General features: G+C 36.9%; 3 protein-coding genes across 4 annotated transcripts; 2 read left to right on the top strand and 1 right to left on the bottom strand.

Moving 5' to 3' along the window:
- The first annotated feature begins 1121 nt into the window (after positions 1-1121).
- On the top strand, positions 1122-2205 carry LOC105165646 (pollen Ole e I family allergen protein). The gene is made up of 2 exons (XM_011084723.3): positions 1122-1655; positions 1757-2205. Exons 1-2 carry the CDS (start codon positions 1510-1512, stop codon positions 2079-2081), a joined length of 471 nt encoding a protein of 156 aa, XP_011083025.1. The 5' UTR covers positions 1122-1509; the 3' UTR covers positions 2082-2205.
- Positions 2206-3570: 1365 nt separating this feature from the next.
- On the bottom strand, positions 3571-8407 carry LOC105165647 (pre-mRNA-splicing factor SLU7). 2 transcript variants are annotated; one of them, XM_088881634.1, is made up of 11 exons: positions 8132-8407; positions 7859-7926; positions 7378-7541; positions 7174-7286; positions 6204-6617; positions 5863-5998; positions 5466-5765; positions 4605-4821; positions 4217-4320; positions 3949-4017; positions 3571-3859 (listed from the first exon to the last, which is right to left on the bottom strand). In XM_088881634.1, the coding sequence occupies exons 2-11, from the start codon at positions 7872-7874 to the stop codon at positions 3782-3784; spliced, it is 1611 nt and encodes a 536-aa protein (XP_088737760.1). In that variant the 5' UTR covers positions 7875-7926; positions 8132-8407; the 3' UTR covers positions 3571-3781. The 2 variants fall into 2 exon arrangements, with proteins under 2 accessions (XP_088737760.1, XP_088737759.1); XM_088881633.1 differs by having other exon boundaries at positions 8091-8407.
- A 3260-nt stretch (positions 8408-11667) lies between these two features.
- LOC105165850 (pre-mRNA-splicing factor SLU7) lies at positions 11668-19957 on the top strand. Its single transcript, XM_088882066.1, has 10 exons — positions 11668-11936; positions 12231-12394; positions 12486-12598; positions 15957-16370; positions 16572-16707; positions 16791-17090; positions 18770-18986; positions 19271-19374; positions 19564-19632; positions 19722-19957. Exons 1-10 carry the CDS (start codon positions 11921-11923, stop codon positions 19797-19799), a joined length of 1611 nt encoding a protein of 536 aa, XP_088738192.1. The 5' UTR covers positions 11668-11920; the 3' UTR covers positions 19800-19957.
- The last annotated feature ends 1717 nt before the right edge of the window (positions 19958-21674 follow it).

Here is a 21674-nt window from a genome sequence, read left to right on the forward strand (position 1 = left end):
CAGAAGTCTCTTGTAGTGCTGGTATACAAGAAACTTCCCACAATTTCCTTTGAAATATAGTTCAATGTCCAAGAAGTAACCATATTAGTTCTTATCCATTGTTTGAAGTCTTCAGCATCTTCTGCCCGTTTTGTACATCAATATCTCAGAACCTTTGGTCATCTTGTTGTCAAGAAAGGTAAAGGAACTTCTCAAGAAACCTCTCACTTGCTATATATCATTTGTGAATATCAAACAAGAACAAGAAAGGAAGGAGGGGGAATAAGAGGCCATTAAGGGTATCAGTAATGGCTCTAATACCATGTAAAGAATTCTGGTATAAAAAATGACAAGTTGTGTTGCTATTGTTTTGTTACGTGGAGTAATTTGAATGATTTGTATTGCTAAATCAAGATAGGTATTACAAAGCTGAAATCCCTATTCTTTACAGAGGTTGAACATTAACTGCTTCTTATTTTAGCTCATGTTAAAAGACTCAATTTCTAATAACTAACCAAACTCCCTCTGAGCTTGGTATAGATGCCAGGAGGAATACTGAAGATTACTAACAGTAAGTCGATAGTGCTATTTTACATAAGAAGTGTTGACACGTTTGCATAAGTAAATAAAACTCCTACAGTTAATAAAATCGCTAGTGCTACTTACAACAAATAAAAACGCAAGGGTGTGAATAGCAATTTTACATAAGAGAAAAAACGGCTAAGTGTAACAAGCTAGCCTTCCTTTGCTTTAAGCTGATATTTATTATCTTCTTATCATATGCCTCTCTGTACAATAAATTGTCATGGAAGGACATTCATTATATATTCGTTAATTTTAAAAAATATTTATATTTTATCTATTTAATTAATTATGCACACTTATTTGAGCTTGTCTCACAAGTTGGGGGAAAAAAAACTATAGTATAGCAAGTTTTAGAAAAAAAAAAAAAATGACTGAAATTCGTCTTGAGGCCGTAGCCCCCACGTCTGAACAATCATCATTTTACAAGACGTGGGTGTGTTAACGGCTAGGCAAAATAACATAAATTTGAACTTGGCATGTGCACTGTGCAGCACTCGTCTCAGACCAAGAAATTTAAATTACCATTAGCCTCACTGCGTTCTTCTTGTTTTTGCAACAGAAAGCTGACCAACTCATTTCATCTGCAAACACACATCAAAATGAACTCTTTTCATTGTAATCCTTACTGCTCATTCTTTTCAATTCTCATCTTATATGATTGTATAATTTAAATTTAGATGCCGGTGTATGTATGTAAAAGAAGGAATAAAGAAGTTTAATGCACATTTTGAAAACGATACTTCCAAGAAAGCAAAAGACAAAAAGAAAACAAAGACTGCACTTGTCACGAGGTGACATTCTGAAGCCTGCACGCTACCAAACATGACCTTATTGGAAACTGGACAAATTTCGCTCTATACACCCATCCATCTACACACATTCCTGATCCCGATTACGAAATACATATATATCAACTGGAAAATGAAATCTTAGTTTGTATGGACGATGGCCTGCAGGATTGATTTGCAGATGGGAAGTAGGTTCGTTCTTCTTGTGTTTCTTGTTTTCTTGGCCATACCAGCAATTGCAGCGGTTCGGCGACCCAGCCCCGGATTTCTCTACTCAAGAACCAGAGGAACATGCACTCCCCAGTAACCAGACTTTCTCTCACTTCTTCTCTCTGATTACAGCTTTTAGTCGGTCGATCCGGAGGACCCAGATCTTTAAGTTTGTTCACTCGCTTGATTTTCAGGTATTGGAGCAGCCGGAGGGAGTTATGGCCGAAGATGGTGCCCCATAAATCAACGGTTTCCAATGTTTTTGGGTCACAGGTCTTCGAGCGGTACCGGGAAGACCTGACGCTGCTGGAAGCGGCGGCGAGGAATGACGATGGAAAGGACGCGTTTGCAAGGCTGGTGAAGCAGTCGACGGCAGCGCTGCTCAACTCGTATGCCCGAAAGGGGTACCCCTACGCGGCCTGGGAGGTGAAGACGCTGCTCATCCAGGCGCTGGTTTCTGAACGCGCAGCAGCGTTTCAGGCTCAGAAGTTTCTTGAGGCGAATGAGAATTGTGGTTAGTTATAGTTTATTAGCTTGGGACGGGCTTTTGGTTTCTTGGAACGGTTGGACAGCTGAAAGTGATAGCTTTGGTTTTGGATTTTAATTCAGATCCAGTCACATTAATACTAGTAATAATTGCCTATGCTGAGTAGTGGGAATGGAGTGATTGCACGTAAGTTGTAAGCAATAGAAGAATATCTGCAACATGGAAAAGTGGGTAAAAGATGGCTGCATTTCAGGAATCAAACAAGCAACATGGGAGAAAAAACAAGACAAGAATCTGAAAATTAGGCCTTTATTCGAGTTCCCTATGAAATTCTGCATATTAGGATAAGGGCAATCTTGGTGAAATCCATTGTCTGAAGGAAAAGGATTCGTAAAGATTCTATCTTTCTTGATAAATTTCCAAGTTATGTTGATTTCTAGAAGATATAGACAAGAAGTTTCAAGCTTAAACAATAACGAGGAAACGAGAACCTATTTTGTGATTCTTGGGGTTGTTATTTTAGTACAAGTCCATATGCTTTTTGGTGATTTATGTTCACACAATTAATTAGCGTAAGATTTAAGCCATCAACTGTTCTAGTTCTATGTTTAATGACTACTCCATGACAAACTGCTGTCCCCACACGGCTTCTCCAGCAAGAAGCACTATAAAGTAACATTAGGTGAGCTTCTTCTCTACACTGTTATCAGTTCATTTGCTTCTCTTCTTCCTCTCTTGAGAACACACTGTTTGCCTCCGATGTCTTTCCTGAATTTGAAGAGACTGTTGGCCCCGAAAAAAGTTTGGAAGGTTTTCAAGAACAAATTGCCTCTCAAGCTACACAATCTCAACAGATCAAAAGCGATCAAGAAACCGAAGAACTTGTCCCATAAAACTTCCAGGAGACTTGGGTGGCCATCTCTCTCCATTCAGCACAAGAAATTCAAGATCAAGCCTAATCCTCATCCTTTGATCCACCATCGGAACAGCCACTATTACTTCCAAAAGAACCCGTCTCCATCTCCGGTGTTTGTTGATCAATTATTTATTGAGACGGTATCTACTGCAAAGGAACGTGTACATCCAGCACCTGAAACAGTAGAAGCAGTAACCATGAAGGAGAAATCATGTTCATCCACTACTCTGAAGCAAAGTGGGAGTTTTGATAAGAAAAGTAGCTTGCCAGGATCAAGTTCTGAAGATCGAACAGAGTTTGATGATAAGAATATGATTACTGCAGATGATATGTGGGAGTCGCTGGTTTTGGCCTCACCACAAATGCATGAAATCAACGAAAGGGCTGAGGAGTTTATAACTCGATTTCGGGCTGAGATGCAGAATCAGGAAACGCTGGCTCGTAGGTTGTAGTATTTATTGCATCTTAGATGTACCCTTAGAGGAAAAGAAAATCCTAGAGTCCAAAGAAATTCTTGCAAATATTTTTGTGAGGAAATCAAGAAACTTAAGTATGCAAATCCATTTTCACTGGTTTCTCATTAGTTTTTTTTGTTTGAAACTGTCTACAATACAACTGAGCGCAATAGCATAGCAAATCTCCCCAATCATTCCATAGTAACAACGGTAGCAATACATTGCAAAGCTCAAGAAGAGCAACAACACATGCAAATCGTAGTGCTTTTTACACAACTTTGCATGCTTCCTCTCATATTGTCCCTAAGACCACAACTATTTCAGACTTTTCCTATAAAATCTATAAATCCAATGCATAGCTTCAATGCAAGAAGTCCTTCATTGGATCATCATGATGGACCCTCTTCATCCTGTATGCTTCCATATCTTCAGCTGTGACCTGAGAAACAAAGAACGCTCAAATTCGTCAACAAGGCAAAAGTTGTTGCTCAAACAAGAGTATGAACTATAGAGAAACTATCAACATACCTCGTCGTTCCATTTGACGTTATACTTGCGTTTCCTCTCATCCCGCTCTTCTCTCCTCCTCTCATCCTCCTACGAAAGGAAACAAAAAACCAATGTTTATATTTTACATCATCCACAACATTTACACAACATGATCCCGAGATAAAAGCTTGCAAAACCAGTAACCCCAATGCTCACTCATAATCAGATCGCTGTATGTACATAACCACATCAGTCCTCAATCAAGACCAAAATTTTGCAGGATATAAAGGGCCTAGAAGAATTTTACCTTCTTAAGTGCTTCAGCCAGTTTTTCCTGGTCTAATACTAAATCATCAGGTACTTCAGAACCCCAGGTTGCAAGTCGTTTCTCCTCAACTGCTGCAGGTGCTTCTGTTATCAAAAGTAAGGTTTCAGATACCAAGCCAATACTTATGTTCATTTAGCATCACCACAACCGACATTAAAAATGCATTAGCATAAATTTGAGAGAATACCATAGCATAAATGAAGCAATGGCTGTGCATATATGCTTGATGTTGCTAGTTAAAAAGATGACAAAAGTTGCACGAACAAGCAAAAACTTACTAGGACATTAGTGTTACATCATCTCATTCTATATTTGAACATTATAATCATCTCAAGTCATGATTCACATAGTAAAAGAAAGTAATTACCTTCAGTAGCCTCTTTCCGAGCAATATTAGCTTTCATAAGATCTGCTGCCGCTTCAGCAGCCTCAATACCAGCAGCTCCTGTACAATAGCTGTTTCTAACTGTCTGCTGGCAGCACTTGTAACCCCATTGATGATCCTTCCACCATGAACCCCAAACACTTGTATGATTGTTTATGTAAACATCTTCTTCGTACTTGCTCTTTGGAAGAGCAGTCTCCTGCAAAGATCACGCGCTCAAGAGGTTAACTAATCTAACAAGAAAAAAACAAACAAATTTGCAAATCTCTAAGACCACAAGAGGATCTTGTACAGAAGTCTCGCATTCTTTTTTTTTTCCCCCTTTATTATTATTACTTTACACATCTAACTTCTCATCCACTTCTGAGCTACAAACTACAGTTAAGGTGGCATGATGATTGACCACAATATTTGACCATAAACATGGCAATTACAAGAAACTCTTTATAAAAACAAAAATCATGCAAGTCTCAAAAAGAAGACAGTAACGAGACAGCCTTCAAGCCAATAGATACAAGCATGAAGAAGAATCAACATAGCTAAAACCCAGACATATAAGTATAACGTGTGAAAATTATCCATAAAACAACATGAAGAGAGAACATTTTTTGTACGATGGTTTCACAAAATGCAGGAATATCCCCAAACCATCCTGATAAAAATAAAGAGAAATAAATCAAGCAGTCTGCTGAAGAGGCCATAAAACAAAGAGGTTGAAACTACTGGAGTGTGTGACATATACCATGACAGAGTCGAATTAAATACAAAATCCAAAACTAACAAAAAAATCATTCATAGCATACAGCAAAATTGATAAGGAATAAAAGAAGTGTTTGACCATACCTGGCCTCTTATGATTCTACCAGCACGATCATATTCAACCTCTCTCTCACTTTGACCTAGTAAGAGTTCTCGTGGAAGTACTTCTTCAGTAGCAGCATTGCCATACTTCTCCATGATTGTGTCTTTAGTTTGAGACTTCAACTTCTCCTTATTGATCTTGAAACTCTTGTAAAGCAATTCAGCTTGTGAGGGAGCGGCTTGCATATGTACATCATGACCCTTCTCAAATGCTTCCCAGGCATGAATATTAAGCTGCTTGAATTCCAAAGCTTGACCACTCACTCTATTGTGATTATCTCCCTGAAATTTTGAAAAATAAGTACCAGCATGCCATTGTATACACATAATGATGCAAGAACAGTACCAAAACCACACTTTGAACGGAATGGATACTTACAGTATAGAATTTCTCATTTGGATCCATATCTGGAAGGGGATCCTCACGCATGGATCGAGTTTTGGGGTCATAATGGGCAGAGTTAACGTCAAGGTTAAGGAGATACTTTGCAGTATCCTCTCGAATACGCAAGTTCCTGGTCAGAAAAGGGAGAATCATCAGGGTCCACTCAATTACAATGCATTCAAAGTGTAAGCTAAAACCTTTTTTTTTGCAAAAATGCCGACATCAACTCTCATCAAGAAAACTACGGGGAAAATATGTACTTACAGCAGCCCACTATAGTTGTGTATGCAGAAATGTTGAAGAGATTGTAGATGAGAAGAATATATGAAAAATACCTAACAGTTCCAGTGCTACCACCACCAGTAGTACGCACACGCTTTTCGACCTTTGCAAAGTCCATTTGCTTGCTCTCATCAACTTTTGCCTCATCAACTTTCAGAGAGTCTTCATTATCGTCATCATCACTAACCCCATCTTCTCCATTCTGGTTATTATTTTTCTCCTCCAACTTCTTAAGCTGTTGCTCCTTCAAATATTTGCTTCTTGCTTCATCCCTGGCTTCATACCTCTGGATTACATGTTTATAGGATGCGGCATCAAATCCATTCCAACGGTCTCGTTTTCCATCATAATCAAGCTCAAAGGTCTCTATCTTCTCATCTGGTGCAATACTTTTACCAGTCCACTTGGCACCCAATTTGCGGGGCCTTTCCACACATGACTTCTTATCATGTGTCATGGCTCCGCAGCTGCGGCAAACAAACAACAAAATCTTTAATTTATATGAAAATAGAAATCAAAGCAAATAAAAATTAATATATATACACATTCTCCGCAGACAATCATAATAAACAGTTGGGCTAGGCTATCCTTCCACTGACATATACCCTAGTCTAGAACAAAACTATAGTGGATGATATTTTATCCCATTGATAACCACCACAAAAATGTAGATACATAAGGTAACAGAGAAACAAATCTAGACAAACACAACCCAGCATGTTGCTGACAGATTCTTCACCAAATTCCACCACGGCACTGGACAAATGAACTAACTGTGCAGCTTATTTTTTGTGGCACTAATCAATAAAAATCACATACTATGTAAATCATACATGCCAAGCAATTGAACATCCAACCAAATCCCTATTCGATGTCATAGAGAGTACCAAATTCGGAGGGCGAGCAGAAAAATACCGATTCTTAAATTTCATTTAATAGGCAACACAATATGAGGAAAAACAAATATGAACTATGCAACCACCATTATAGCAAAGAAGACACATAAACGGGGTTTTGACATACTTTTCACAAGCACCCTTCCTGTACTTGTCCGCATGAAAAGTCTTTGCACCTCTATCATACCACGACTTGGTATAGTTTGGATCTGACTTCCACTTCCTTTGATGTTTCAAACTCTATAAAGCACCAAGAAGCAGAAAAGTGAAAACTCTATATCTCCAGGTTATACAAAACCGATCAAGAATTATATATAATGACGTGACATACCGGTCTCTCGGCATTCAGATACCAAGGCGCCGAAGACATATACTGTGGAATGTGAGGGTTGATTTCTTTTCCATCCTCGTCCACTTCGGCAGGTGCAAGCCCTGCCTTACGTGCCTCTTCCAATTCAAGCTGTTTTCTGTGATCTTCCCTTGATTTGAAGGTGACTGCATTCCCAACCCACAAAAAGTTCAAGATTGATAATCCATAAATTACAGCCCAAAAACAATAATACGATGAAAAAATTAAGAAGGCTGGAATAGAGTTGTGCAAACTCATTGTCTCAATAAATCTTGAATACAAAGGGATTATCGTGATGGTGATGGTGATGGTGATGGTGATGAGTAAGAAACCCTAATTTCGAGTTTTAAATTTTCTTCTATTATTAACCGAGAGGATAATCTAACCACTTAAGCGAGGAGAGATATTTCATCGCTAGTAACCATAGTTCAAAAGTATCATAATCGAAAAGCGTATGTAGTACCTGAAGCCGTAGCCATGTTGAAACTGCAGATATTAAAACCGAGAGCGAGAAAACTTGATTTCAAGTCACTACAAGAAAGCGAAAAAAAATTGTGAGGTAAATTTTCCAAATTCTCGCACAATAATAAATAATCTCAGATTCAACGGGGGGGGGGGGGCATGAAAACATATCAAGTTAGTATTGTTCAGAAATCAAACTGAAATCAATTATTGAAGGACAAAGATGAAAGCACCTGTAGTAGAGAAATCAGTTTCTCCGGACTAGTAAACCCACCTTTTCAAGGAGATTTTTGATGGATTCGTGTAACTATCTCCTGTAATTTCAATAGAGGATATCAATTTTCCTTTCAATCAAATTATTAAAATGAGAGCTCTCAAATCTTTAGTGGAGAGAGGCGGGTTTCTTCTACGCACAAGGGTCGAGAGAAGAGCAGAAGAAATTAACGATGGACAGAGGGTAAAGAGAAGAGGAAACTAGGGCTCAAATATAAAAATTTGAGAATCTCTAATGTTGATTTCCAGGGAAAATAAAACTTGATATTAAAAGAACTGCTAAAATTCTAAAATATGTGGTTTTAGAATACTGTTCTCAGAGTGCAGGTTGTAAAGGCCTGTCGGACTCGGACCAGTGAAACTAGACGGTGCATGATGTTTTAAAATTGTTTAAGATAGAAACTATTGGGATAATTATAATCCCCTTTCCTGATTTTTAAGGTAATTATATTTAGACTCTTTGTGTTTTAATAAATTATATTCAGTATTTTTTAAATTTGCTTCTATCTAATAAATAAATATATTTATTAATTAAATATTATTAAAATTGCTAATATTAACAAAAAAGATCTATATTTACGATAAACTTATTAGTGACTTATTGTAAATCAAATAATTTTTTTTTATAACCTAAGTATCCTCATTTGTCTTCATGCTTTTAATGATGTAAAGAGGTATTTTCACCGTTATAAGAGTAATTTAGTTCAAAAAAATTATTTGACCTGCAATAAGTCAGTAATAAATCAATCGAGGGTTTTAATTCATTTTTTTTTCTTAATGTCAGCAAATTCAATGAATTCTGAGTAATGGATGGACTTATTTGTTAGACGAAAGCCACCGGAGTTAACGGCATTGTCGTCTGGCATGCGCAATGCATCTGATCTGTTGCCACTCGTTGTTGGTTGCTGTCGTTGATTTTGTTATTCAGTCCGTGAGAAGAGAATGCTTGTTGTATTTACGAGTGAAGGTCGTGTCTTCGTCGTCGGTCGTCGCACACCGCCATTAGGGACACGCCAAACCATTGTAGCACATGGACTCGCTGCACGTGCTACCCCCCACATTGATCAAGCGTTGGATTTATTGAATTGTGGACTATTTTTTCATTCTTTAAATTTATGACCTTGTTTTGATTTAATAGGTCATTTAAATTTTCCTCCAGAATTGTTAAACTTGATTTGATTTTTTTTAACCTCCATTTGAAAAAAATTAGCACTGATATAGTGAATTGCATTTTTTGACATATTTTCATAAATTGATGAGTTATGTTGTATTATACTGTTTAGGCGCACTGTAGATCGGACAATAATTGAGGAATTTCTTGCAGATGAGTGTTGAAATGTGTACAAATGTGGTAACTATACAATGCAATGTCGTATGATTATAATTTTTTGGTTTAATGTTGCATTGATTGTGGGTGCATTATTTCGACTATTGCTAGGTCAGTGTGCTAGTGTTGAATTTTTAACCTTTTCTTTGAATGTGTTTTCATTCCCTGCTTTATGTTCATTTGCATTCACATGCCTCACAGTTCCAACAATTGTACATTTGAGAAAATGTCTGAGATGTTACAAATTGCCTATACATATAGCATACATATAGGGCGGTATAAAGAATACTCCATCTAAACTTCAAAATTCAAACACTGGTATTGCTTATTGAGCATTGAGAAAGGGTTGTACTTGGTAACTTGGCAATATATTTGTTGTACGTATCCGAAATCGTGCTGCAGTCGAGGAATCATAGATTGCATTCCACTTTCCGTCTATGTTGTTCTACATTTGAACTATCGTCTTCCTATGTTGACTGAAAAGGGTATTTATTAATCCTTTTAACGCAATGTTTGAAGTCTAGTTAGGTTTTTACACTCTTGTATTTTTTAATTTCAGTAAGTCTGATTTTATGTTGTTTAGTTTCATATACTATATCATGTTACTAAGCACCGTATTTTTTGATTTTTCGCCCTATCACTTACCAAACTCTTGGACTACAGTATACAAAATTGTTAGTTCTGTTAAGTTACTCGTGGGTAGTTGTTGTTTTTCAAGGATTATACGTGTTATATATAATGTAGATGTTATATTTCTGTTAATATTGCTACTACTAACTAATGTCATTCACAAAGTGACAAAAGTTAAATACTTTTCAATGGAGTAAAATTTATTTTAGTACTCCAGTTTTAGTGTTATTGTTAAATTGATAGATTAGTTTTTGTAAATGATATAATTAATACATCAGTTTTTTTATAAATATTAAATTAATACATGAGTTTTTATAAATGCTCCGATTGATACTTGAGTTTTTATTAATGCCCCGATTGATACTAGAGTTTTTAAAATATTTTATAATGACAAAATTAGCCTTTTAATCTAACTTAAATTTTATATATATCCATTTATTTATAGCACAATATAATCCTATAATTAAATAAACTATACTATTATAACACTTTAAATGATAACAATGCATAATAGTAGTAAATTAGTTACATAATTTTTTATATATAGTGAGGGCAAAATCGAATTAACATTATTTTGGTACAAGAACTACCTCATTTTGAAGTTATTGCCATTTATATGCTTAACAATCCTAATAAATACATTTATTCAATTTAAAATTTAAATCTTTTTGATGGGCAATTTTTTTTTTAAAAAAAGTGCTAAAATATATAATCTAACTGTCATTTATTTATCTATACTATATAGAATTAAAAATATATGAATTAGTGTTTTAATTATTTTAGTATGTCAATTTTAATATTTAATTGATTTATTAATTTATTATTAACTTGGCACACCCCATACTCTTCAATGGTTATTCCTTTTTTTAAAAATCATTCATTTTTTATCACTAATTTTTTTTATAAATTTAATATTAACTTATTATTTTATATATACTTTATTCAATAATAGAATTTTATAAATATTTTACCTTAAAATGATATTTTATAAAAGTTGCACATACATAGAGTACGCCACAAATTACTAATTCTATATATCTATACTATCATAAAAGGAAATTTTTTGTCGTACCAATTGTTGAATATCCAAATTACCCTTTATTTTATTTCTTTTTTTTTTAAAAAAATTGATCCAATTAGTAATTTTGATATTTTTTTAATAACTTCATAATTATTTTATTTTCTCATCATCTTAATTTTTTTTATATGTTCGCGAGAACCGTGTATGATGATAACTAGTATAATAGAGAAACATTCTATTGATATCTTCAATTTATTGGTACATTAATTTTTTATATTTAAATTGAATAATTATTGTTAATTTTTTCAAATCATCATGATTTTTAAATAACTATTTTTTGATATTTTTTTTATTTATTTTTATCATATATCTATTTTATGTAACTTTTAATTTAATATAATTTTAAAAACTATTTTATATTACGTATATTATAAAAATTATACACATAGAATTTACGACATATTGGAAGACAACAATCTTTCCTTGTAAGCACTTTTTTTCAACTTAAAAAGTGCTAAAAGGTTGAAAACAACAAAGTTTTAATTCCCAATTACAATACAATTCCAACAGCAGCCAAATATACACACGCACGAACAGACACACACTGCCTCACTAGTCCCTTATCACCTCCACACCCAATATCAGCATCAGCGGGCCCCTTGTAACGCCAACGCCTCGCGAGCCCCGTACGATAGATTTATTCACTTTCGAGATTCTTGGGTTTTTGATAATTCAATTCCAACAATGGCTACAGCATCGGGTACTTGAAATCAAGTTTATTGGCTTTCGGTTTTGATATCTGCAGTTTCAACATGGCTACGGCTTCAGGTACTGTATACGCTTTCCGATTACGATATTTCTCTATTTTGGTTACTACCGGATGAAATCTTATGTTGTTAGATTACCACTAGGTTGATAATAGAAGACAATTTAAAACTCGAAGATTAGGGTTTCTTACTCGTCATGATCACGGTTATCCCTTTGTAATTCAAGATTTATTGAGACAATGGAATTGCACAACTCTTACGATTCCAGTTTTCTTAATTTTTTCATCGTATTATTGTTTTTGGGTTGTAATTTATGGACTATCAATCTTGAACTTTTTGTCGGTTGGGAATGCAGTCTCCTTCAAATCAAGGGAAGATCACAGGAAACAGCTTGAATTGGAAGAGGCGCGTAAGGCAGGGCTTGCACCTGCCGAAGTGGATGAGGATGGAAAAGAAATCAACCCTCACATCCCACAGTATATGTCTTCGGCGCCTTGGTATCTGAATGCCGAGAGACCGGTATGTCAGGCTGTTATATATAATTCTTGATCGGTTTTATATAACCTGGAGAAACAGAGTTTTCATTTTTCTGCTTCTTGGTGCTTTATAGAGTTTGAAACATCAAAGGAAGTGGAAGTCAGATCCAAACTATACCAAGTCGTGGTATGATAGAGGTGCAAAGACTTTTCATGCGGACAAGTATAGGAAGGGTGCTTGTGAAAAGTACGTCAAAACCCTGTTTATGTGTCTTCTTTGTTATAACGGTGGTTGCATAGTTCATGTTTGTTTTTCCTCATATTTTGTTGCATATTGAATGAAATTGAAGAATTATGATACCACCTGAACGCAATGGGATAAAAATGAACAGAATTACCAGAGGATTGAGGTATGGGAATCAATCCTGGAGGTGACTGTTTGTAAACAAATGACAGAGGAAAGGTAAAAATGTGCTAAGGATTCAATCTTACCAGTCAGTCATGAATGCCCCCAGCTGGGTGTGAGGCGCCCTCTAATACAGAGGGGAGAAATGGAGGTTGTTTTGATTCTGTGATGGAAAAACAACCTAATCCAACTAATTGTTATAAAAGAGTGACAAGCTACAAATATAAAGAGAGATTACATTTCACAAGCTGGAGGGAAGTGTTGTTCACGTGTCTTCTTAGCTGGTTTTGGTCACAACAAGTGCCCTCCCCTTGAAATGGTTCTTGTCCTCGAGGACCAAAGTGTGGGAATTTTTGCATGAATGAGTAATTTTCCCAAATGCTGTCTTCTGTAGGAGTGTTATACCATTTCACAGAATCTGCGTGAGCGGACGGTTGTGGAACGGGATGATTCTCCTGTCCAAGATGACCTCGGGTTCTACGACCAAATGCCCATGGGGTGTGAGCATGATAGGAAGGTTGCGTGGGGCTACAGAGTCGCCATGACATTTCTTGAACTGGGAAACGTGGAAAGTGGAATGTGGAATGAGTCTTGGTATAAGGAGGTAGACCTAGTCTGTACGCCACCTTGCAATTTGCTGAATAACCTGAAAAAGGGCCAAAAAAATTTAGGAGAAAGTTTGTGATATGAGTGTGCCTTGAGTGACAGTTGTTTGTACGGCTGCAGTTTGACATAGACTAAGTCCCCGACATTAAATACCCGTTCACTTCTTCCCTTGTCAGCTTGTTTCTTCATTCTATCCCTGGCCTTTGTCAAATTATGCTTCAACAACCTCAAAGTGGCCTCTCTGTTTTGCAAGCTTCTAACAACAGAATCTATACTGGAGTCATAGGGTGTCTAGAGTGAATGCAGCGGTGGTTTCTGCCCACACACAATTTCATATGGAGTGATTCGAGTAGCTGAATGGTAAGAAGTATTGTACCACCATTCAGCAAGAGAAAGCTACGGAAGGACTCCACCCAAAGTTCTTACAAGCAAAAGAGCTGTACGTTTTGTTTCCATTTGCCACCGCCATCAGAAAAGGTTTAGTGGTTTCTAGTTTGCAACCCAACCTCTTGGCCGTGTCCAAATTTAAAACGTTGTGTGTGCTTCCCGTATCAATAAGGATGTGCACAGGTTTGTCCCTCACATTATCGGTGACTCTCATTGTTCTGTAGTCATGTAGGCCGATCATTGCATGCATGGAAACATGGTAATTGTGAGCGGCATCCACATCACCATCATCAAGAACACAATCGGGCTTACTCTCATCATTCTTCTCAACGACAAGTTCCTCCTCTTCTTCAAGTACCTCCATGATATAGAGTTGTTTCCTACCACCGCCATTAGTGCCAGATTGTGTATTTCTCATCACACGCAAAGCATAATCCTTTGGCCCTCTTCTCATTTAATTCCTGTGGGGTTAATCTCCTTCCATACCGGGGTGAAAATTTGGTGTTATTGTTGGGTTGGTGGGGTGGTTTAGTATAGAGTGAATGGCTGTTGTGGTGTGTCGTTTTGGGGGTAGGTAATAAGGGACTCTGTTTTGAGGGCATCGGTCAAGTTTTAAGGGGAAGTGGAGACGAGTTGATCCTTTTGTTGGTAAGGTAAATGGCTTGTTCTTGTAGCTTAGCGAGGCAAATAGCCTCCTGCAGACTCTTAGGATGAACATTCTTACTTGCACGGTATCACTCTGTAATCTAACCAACAAACAACTAACAGCATACGCCTCTAAAAGGTCCACTTGGTTAAAAATTCATCGAATTTATTGAGATCCTTCACTGTATCCACGTGTTTCAAGTTCATCAATTCAACTATAGGGTCATCATATAGTTGAGTGCCAAATCGATCGTACAGAGCTCTCACATACTCCTCCTAGTTGGGGACCTCTTTGGTAAGTCTTGATTTCATATAAACCTGATGCCACTGCAAGGCCCTGCCCTCTAGATGCACCGCTGCGAGCTTAACTTTCACATCAGAGGGTGTGTCGTCAACCTCAAAAATTGCTCACACTTGAACACGGAACCTTGTAAGCATCACCGTCGAACTTGGAAAATTCCACGTTAGAACACTTTGTCGGAATCTGGTACCATAGATGCTGTGAGTTTTGGGAGGCCCCTGCGCGTTCTACAACGGAGGACACGGAAGTCATCGAATGGTAAACAGTCAAGGCAACAATCATCATGTGGATTTCTTTGATATTCTTTTCACTTCTTTCTCAACTTATTTGAACTTGATCCTTGAGAGCATCAACATCCTTGCGAAGTTCCACAAGGCGGGTGCCATCCGCCATTACTTATCCGTAGCCAAGGAACACAAGGCTTTGGTACCAAATTGATACCACCTGAACGCAATGGGATAAAAATGAATAGAATTACCAGAGGATTGAAGTATGGGAATCAATCCTAGAGGTGACTCCGAGTAAACAATGACAGAGGAAAGGAAGAAAAATGTTCTAAGAAAAATGTTGCTCATGAATGCCCCCAGCTGCATGTGAGGCACCCTCTAATACAGAGAGGAGAAATGGAGGTGGTTTCTATTCTGTTATGGAGAAACAACCTAATCCAATTAATTGTTATAAAAGCGTGACAAGCTGCAAATATAAAGAGAGATCGCATTTCACAAGCTGAAGGGAGGTGTTGTCCACGTGTCTTCTTAGCTGGTTTTGGTCACAACATATAGTGTTGCCTATTGAATGAAATTGAAGAATTATTATTTTCTATGCTCACCCTCCGAATTTGGTACACTCTATCACATCCAATAGGGATTTGGTTGGATGTTCATTTGCTTGGCGTGTATGATTTACATAGTATGTGATTTTCATTGAGTAGCGCCACAAAATATAAGCTGCACAGTTAGTTCATTTGTCCAATGCCATGGTGGAATTTGGTGAAGAATCTATGAGCAACATGCTGGGTTGTGTGTGTCTGGATTTGTTTCTCTCTTACCTTATGTATCTTCATTTTTGTGGTGGTTATCAAAGAGATGAAATATCATCCACTATAGTTTTGTTTTAGACTTGGGTATTGTCAGTGGAAGGATAACCTAGACCAACTGTTTATTATGATTGTCTGCCGAGAATACGTATATGTATTAATTTTTATTTGCTTTGATTTCTATTTTCGTATAGGTGAAAGATTTTGTTGTTTGTTTTCTGCAGCTGCGGAGCGATGACACATGATAAGAAGTCATGTGTGGAAAGGCCCCGCAAATTGGGCGCCAAGTGGACTGGTAAAAGTATTGCACCAGATGAGAAGATAGAGACCTTTGAGCTTGATTATGACGGAAAACGAGACCGTTGGAATGGATTTGATGCCGCATCCTATAAACATGTAATTCAGAGGTATGAAGCCAGGGATGAAGCAAGAAGCAAATATTTGAAGGAGCAACAGCTTAAAAAGTTGGAGGAGAAAAATAATAACCAGAATGGAGAAGATGGGGTTAGTGATGATGATGATAATGAAGACTCTCTGAAAGTTGATGAGGCAAAAGTTGATGAGAGCAAGCAAATGGACTTTGCAAAGGTCGAAAAGCGTGTGCGTACTACTGGTGGTGGTAGCACTGGAACTGTTAGGTATTTTTCATATATTCTTCTCATCAACAATCCCTCAACATTTCTGCATACACAACTATAGTTGGATGCTGTAAGTACATATTTTCCCCATAGTTTTCTTGATGAGAGTTGATATCGGCGTTTTTGCTAGACAAGGTTTAGCTTGCACTTTGAATGCATTGAAATTGGGTGGACCCTATCAATTCTCCTTTTTCTGACCAGGAACTTGCGTATTCGAGAGGATACTGCAAAGTATCTCCTTAACCTTGACGTTAACTCTGCCCATTATGACCCCAAAACTCGATCCATGCGTGAGGATCCCCTTCCAGATATGGATCCAAATGAGAAATTCTATACTGTAAGCATCCATTCCGTTTCAAAGTGTGGTTTTTGTACTGTTCTTGCTTCATTATGTGTATACTTATTTTTCAAAAATTTCAGGGAGATAATCACAATAGAGTGAGTGGTCAAGCTTTGGAATTCAAGCAGCTCAATATTCATGCTTGGGAAGCATTTGAGAAGGGTCATGATGTACATATGCAAGCCGCTCCGTCACAAGCTGAATTGCTTTACAAGAGTTTCAAGATCAATAAGGAGAAGTTGAAGTCTCAAACTAAAGACACAATCATGGAGAAGTATGGCAATGCTGCTACTGAAGAAGTACTTCCACGAGAACTCTTACTAGGTCAAAGTGAGAGAGAGGTTGAATATGATCGTGCTGGTAGAATCATAAGAGGCCAGGTATGGTCAAGCACTTCTGTTATTCCTTAGGCTAAATTCCATTTTACCCCCTTGTGTTTTCAGCAACCCCCCCCCCCCCCCCCCAAAACTAATGAAATGTGGAGTGCACGCGCCTGAAGTGCGATTGGACTTCATTCTGTGTACTTTGACCTTTTTTTTACTTTAATTGACTAAAATGCCCCTATATTGTATCTAAAATTACAATGCCTATAATTATCTAAAATTATTTTTAATTAATTGAAATATATAGGTAAATTAATGTAAATACAATAATTATTATAATTATCTAATATTACTCTTAATTAACTAAAATATATATTTTATTATTATAATTGTCTAAAATAATTTTAATTAATTAAAATATATATTTAATTATTTTATTTTTCTAAAAAATTATTCTTAATTAACTAAAATATATTTAATTAATATAATTGAAGTAATTAGAAAATTAAAAAAAATTGGGGCCAGCAGCCACAGAAGGGCAGCAACGCCGTCGCCCTGTTTACCCAAACAGTAGGATGACGACGGCGCTGTCGCCCATATGGGCGAGGGCATTGCTGTTGCCCTCTTTCTTTATCTGGGTGACATTGCCCAGATTCGTCGGCCCCATCTGCGGGGGCGTAGGGGTGGGGGAAGGTGGCGGGGGCGCAGTGCGGAGGTTGGTGCAGGCGGTGGGGTGGGGTTGGCGGTGATTGGGGAGGGGGGTAGGCAGGCGGCTGGGGGTTGTGGTGGTGGTGGGAGTAATATTTTTTCTTTTTTCAAATAATCTTTTTTATAATATATATTTTTAATTAATAAAATCTGAACCATTGATTTTTTTCATAAATTTAAGATCCAATGCGTAAAATTAATTGATAGATCTAACCGTTCTGATATAATCAATACAAATATAACAGTTATTAAAATAAGAAATAATATATATAAAGTAAGGGTACAACGGTCATTTTGAAAAAAAGTTAACGCCACTAGTTAGATTTAACAGAGAGGGGCAATTGAGCTACAGTTAAGAAAACAGAGAGGGGTTATTTTGTCTATTTTGGAAACATAGGGGGGTTTTTAGCGGACTTTTTAGAACACAGGCCTATTCCATATCACTTCTGCTGTATGCTATGAACTAGAATTTCTTTAGAAGTTCTTGATTTTGTATTTTATTCTACTTTGTCATGGTACCACACACTCCAGTAGTTTGAACCTCTTTGTTTTGTGGCCTCTTCTACAGACTGCTTGATTTATTTCTCTTGACATTCCTGCATTTTGCAAAACCATCACAAAAAGATGTTCTCTTTTCGTGTTGTTTTCTTGATATTTTTCACACGTTATATTTATATGATCTGGGTTTTAGGTATGTTGATCTTCTTCCTGCTTTGTATCTACTGGCTTGAATGTTGTCTCGTCACTGTCTTACTTTTGAGACTTGCATGATTTTTTTTTTATAAAGAGTTTCTGGTAATTGCCATATTTACGGTGAGATATTGTGGCCAACCATCATGCCACCTTAACTGTAGCTCAGAAGTGGATGAGAAGTTAAAAGTGTAAATTAATAATAATAACGGAAAAAAAAACAAGAAAAAGAATGTGAGACTTCTATACAAGATCCTCTTGTGGTCTTAGAGATTTGCAAATCTGTTTGTTTTTTTCTTGTGAGATGAGTTAACCTCTTGAGTGTGTGATCTTTGCAGGAGACAGCTCTTCCAAAGAGCAAGTACGAAGAAGATGTTTACATAAACAATCACACAAGTGTTTGGGGTTCATGGTGGAAGGATCATCAATGGGGTTACAAGTGCTGCAAGCAGACAGTTAGAAACAGCTATTGTACAGGGGCTGCTGGTATTGAGGCTGCTGAAGCTGCAGCAGATCTTATGAAAGCTAATATTGCTCGGAAAGAGGCTACTGAAGGTAATAACTTTCTTTTACTATGTGAATCATGACTAGAGATGATTATAATGTTCAAACATAGAATGAGATGATTTAACACTAATGTCCTAGCAAGTTTTTGCTTTTCGTGCAACTTTTGTCATCTTTTTAACTAGCAACATTGAGCATATATGCACAGCATTTGCTTCATTTATGCTATGGTACTCTCCCAATTTTATGCTAATGCATTTTTTAATGTTGGTTGTGGTGGTGCTAAATTAACATAAGTATTGGCTTGGTATCTGAAACTTTACTTTTGATACCAGAAGCACCTGCAGCAGCTGAGGAGAAACGACTTGCAACCTGGGGTTCTGAAGTACCTGATGATTTAGTATTAGACCAGGAAAAACTGGCTGAAGCACTTAAGAAGGTAAAATTCTTCGAGGCCCGTTATGTCCTGCAAAAATTTGGTCGATTGAGGACTGATGTGGTTATGTACATACTGATTACGAGTGAGCATTGGGATTACTGGTTTTGCAAGCTTTTATTTCCGATCATGTTGTGTACATGTTGTGGATGATGTAAAATATAAACATTGTTTTTTGTTTCCTGGTCGTAGGAGGATGAGAGGAGGAGAGAAGAGCGGGATGAGAGGAAACGCAAGTATAACGTCAAATGGAACGACGAGGTATGTTGATAGTTTCTCTATAGTTCATACTCTTGCTTGAGCAACAACTTTTGCCTTGTTGATGAATTTGTGCATTTTTTGTTTCTCAGGTCACAGCTGAAGATATGGAAGCATACAGGATGAAGAGGGTCCATCACGATGATCCAATGAAAGACTTCTTGCATTGAATTTTTAGACCTCATGTATGTATGTATGTATATATGTATACTTTTGTAAGGGTTGAAATGTTTCCTTATATTGTACACTATTATAAGCGTGTGGGCATCACTACTAATTTATATTTCTCAACTTTTATATAGGAAGTCAGTAGAATGTTAGATCGATATACTTTTGATTCATTTTTTAAGTACTTAATCATTGTAGAATATTAATAGAACTCTATAAATTTAGAATTCGACGGAAACAAAAAAAATTAAGTAAATTAATTACCTTCCAGTGATTTGCGGTAGCCAAAAAAAATAGAAAAATGAAAAGCACTTTTTGTATATATTACAATCATTAGCAATAATATTATTATTTTCTCCGATAGAAACTATTTCAAAATCGGACAGTATCCTTTCAGAAGCAAAACGAATCTAATAAATTTGGTACAACTTGAACTAATGTTCAGAATTCAAACTTTGTTAGTTTTTAGTGTTAATTATACTTAAACTTCTTTTAAAATAGAAAATTACATTTTTATTCAATTTGAAATTACACTTATATTTTCTTTAAAGGATTTTCATTTATACTTGATCCTTTTTCATTATGGAGTGGACAAAAAATATTAATGTTAGTATATATATATATAAATTTTCAATTATGTCATTTAGTGGTGCGAGAGACGCACGGGTCTAATTGTCTTCAGTTGGAATATAGTTCCCGGACCAAAATGGATTAAAGTCCTAAAGGGGGAACTTGCAAAAAACCTATTAGTTCTCCAACGTTTAAGTTAATGATTAATTCAAAATAAAGAAAGAGAGAATTGGAATGCTTAAACAAGAAATTCAATGTTATAATTTTGATCGCAAACAATATAAAATATTAGAGCACGAAGAAGTTCTTTGAAAGCAAAAAAAATCTTCCCCCATCCAAGGAAGTCAAACTTGTATATATATAAGGATGTCCCAAACAAGTAGGGAAGTATCCTCCATTTTAGAATTTCGTGGAGATTCGTTAGGATAAGAGGATAAGAGTCCGTTGGTCTCAAAAATCCTGGGTTATCAAAGAATCCTGCTGGCCTGGGAGTCCCTCCTGTCGTGGAATCCTAGAGTTGCTACGACCCAAACTACTGTCCACGTCAGGGATGACTAGACGCCACGTGTGAGGGGAGTCTTTGTATAGGCTGAATGGTCCAAGTCATTGTTGGGCCATCGTCCTTTGTTTTTAGGCCTTCGACTCGCCTGGGCTTTTAAAGTTTTGGTAGGCTGGTTCGAATTATTGAGCTTTCTTTGTTAGGTTGAGTTGAATCTAGGTAGGCCTAAACCACAATTCTCCTTCTTGGGCTACCTAGGCTTTTTGGATTGATCTAGGGTGTGGACTATCCTTAGGCATATGCATCACACAGTTTCCCCCACTCTAAGGAAAAGTAGACCTGCGGTCTCTTGCTTAGAGTAGGAGAACATCTCAATTACTCCAAGGAGCTCCCTCGTCCTTGACCACCAGGGACCTCTTTAGCATGAGTCTTTTCTCTGTTTCTTCCCATCTAAGTTTTTTTCTTTCGATTTTACCACGCTTTGTACTTTACTCCCCCTGTCAAGATTGAATTGATGGTTTAGCCTAGCCATCATTATGGCTATGTTGCTGGGGGAGCGTGAATAACCTTTTAACTTCCTATGCACCCACGTCTTTGGTAACCGTTGAATGGAGGTCGATTACCTAGGTTATGGGTGTGTTTAACCTCCCACTTTCTCCTCCATTCGAGCCATATGCCAACCCCTCACTCCCGTCGAGGTTTCGAAGAGAGAAAGACATCCCCAAGTTTGTGAAGAATTTCGTTAGTTCCTTCTTTTTCTTTCTCAATTTTTTTCCTTTTCCTTTTTCGCATTTCTTCGCTATCCATC

This window comes from Sesamum indicum, linkage group LG6, assembly GCF_026168435.1.
Source record: "Sesamum indicum cultivar Baizhima isolate 11 linkage group LG6, ASM2616843v1, whole genome shotgun sequence".
NCBI classification, from domain to species: domain Eukaryota; kingdom Viridiplantae; phylum Streptophyta; class Magnoliopsida; order Lamiales; family Pedaliaceae; genus Sesamum; species Sesamum indicum.

Coding starts and splice junctions, on each gene's coding strand:
- LOC105165646 (XM_011084723.3), top strand. CDS start 1,510: ATGGCCTGCAGGATTGATTTGCAGATGGGAAGTAGGTTCGTTCTTCTT. Junction 1,656..1,756: donor AGAGGAACATGCACTCCCCA/GTAACCAGACTT, acceptor CTTGATTTTCAG/GTATTGGAGCAGCCGGAGGG.
- LOC105165647 (XM_088881634.1), bottom strand. Junction 5,999..6,203: donor GGTAGCACTGGAACTGTTAG/GTATTTTTCATA, acceptor TTTTCTGACCAG/GAACTTGCGTATTCGAGAGG. Junction 4,822..5,465: donor GTAGAATCATAAGAGGCCAG/GTATGGTCAAAC, acceptor TGATCTTTGCAG/GAGACTGCTCTTCCAAAGAG.
- LOC105165850 (XM_088882066.1), top strand. Junction 12,395..12,485: donor ATCTGAATGCCGAGAGACCG/GTATGTCAGGCT, acceptor GGTGCTTTATAG/AGTTTGAAACATCAAAGGAA. Junction 16,371..16,571: donor GGTAGCACTGGAACTGTTAG/GTATTTTTCATA, acceptor TTTTCTGACCAG/GAACTTGCGTATTCGAGAGG.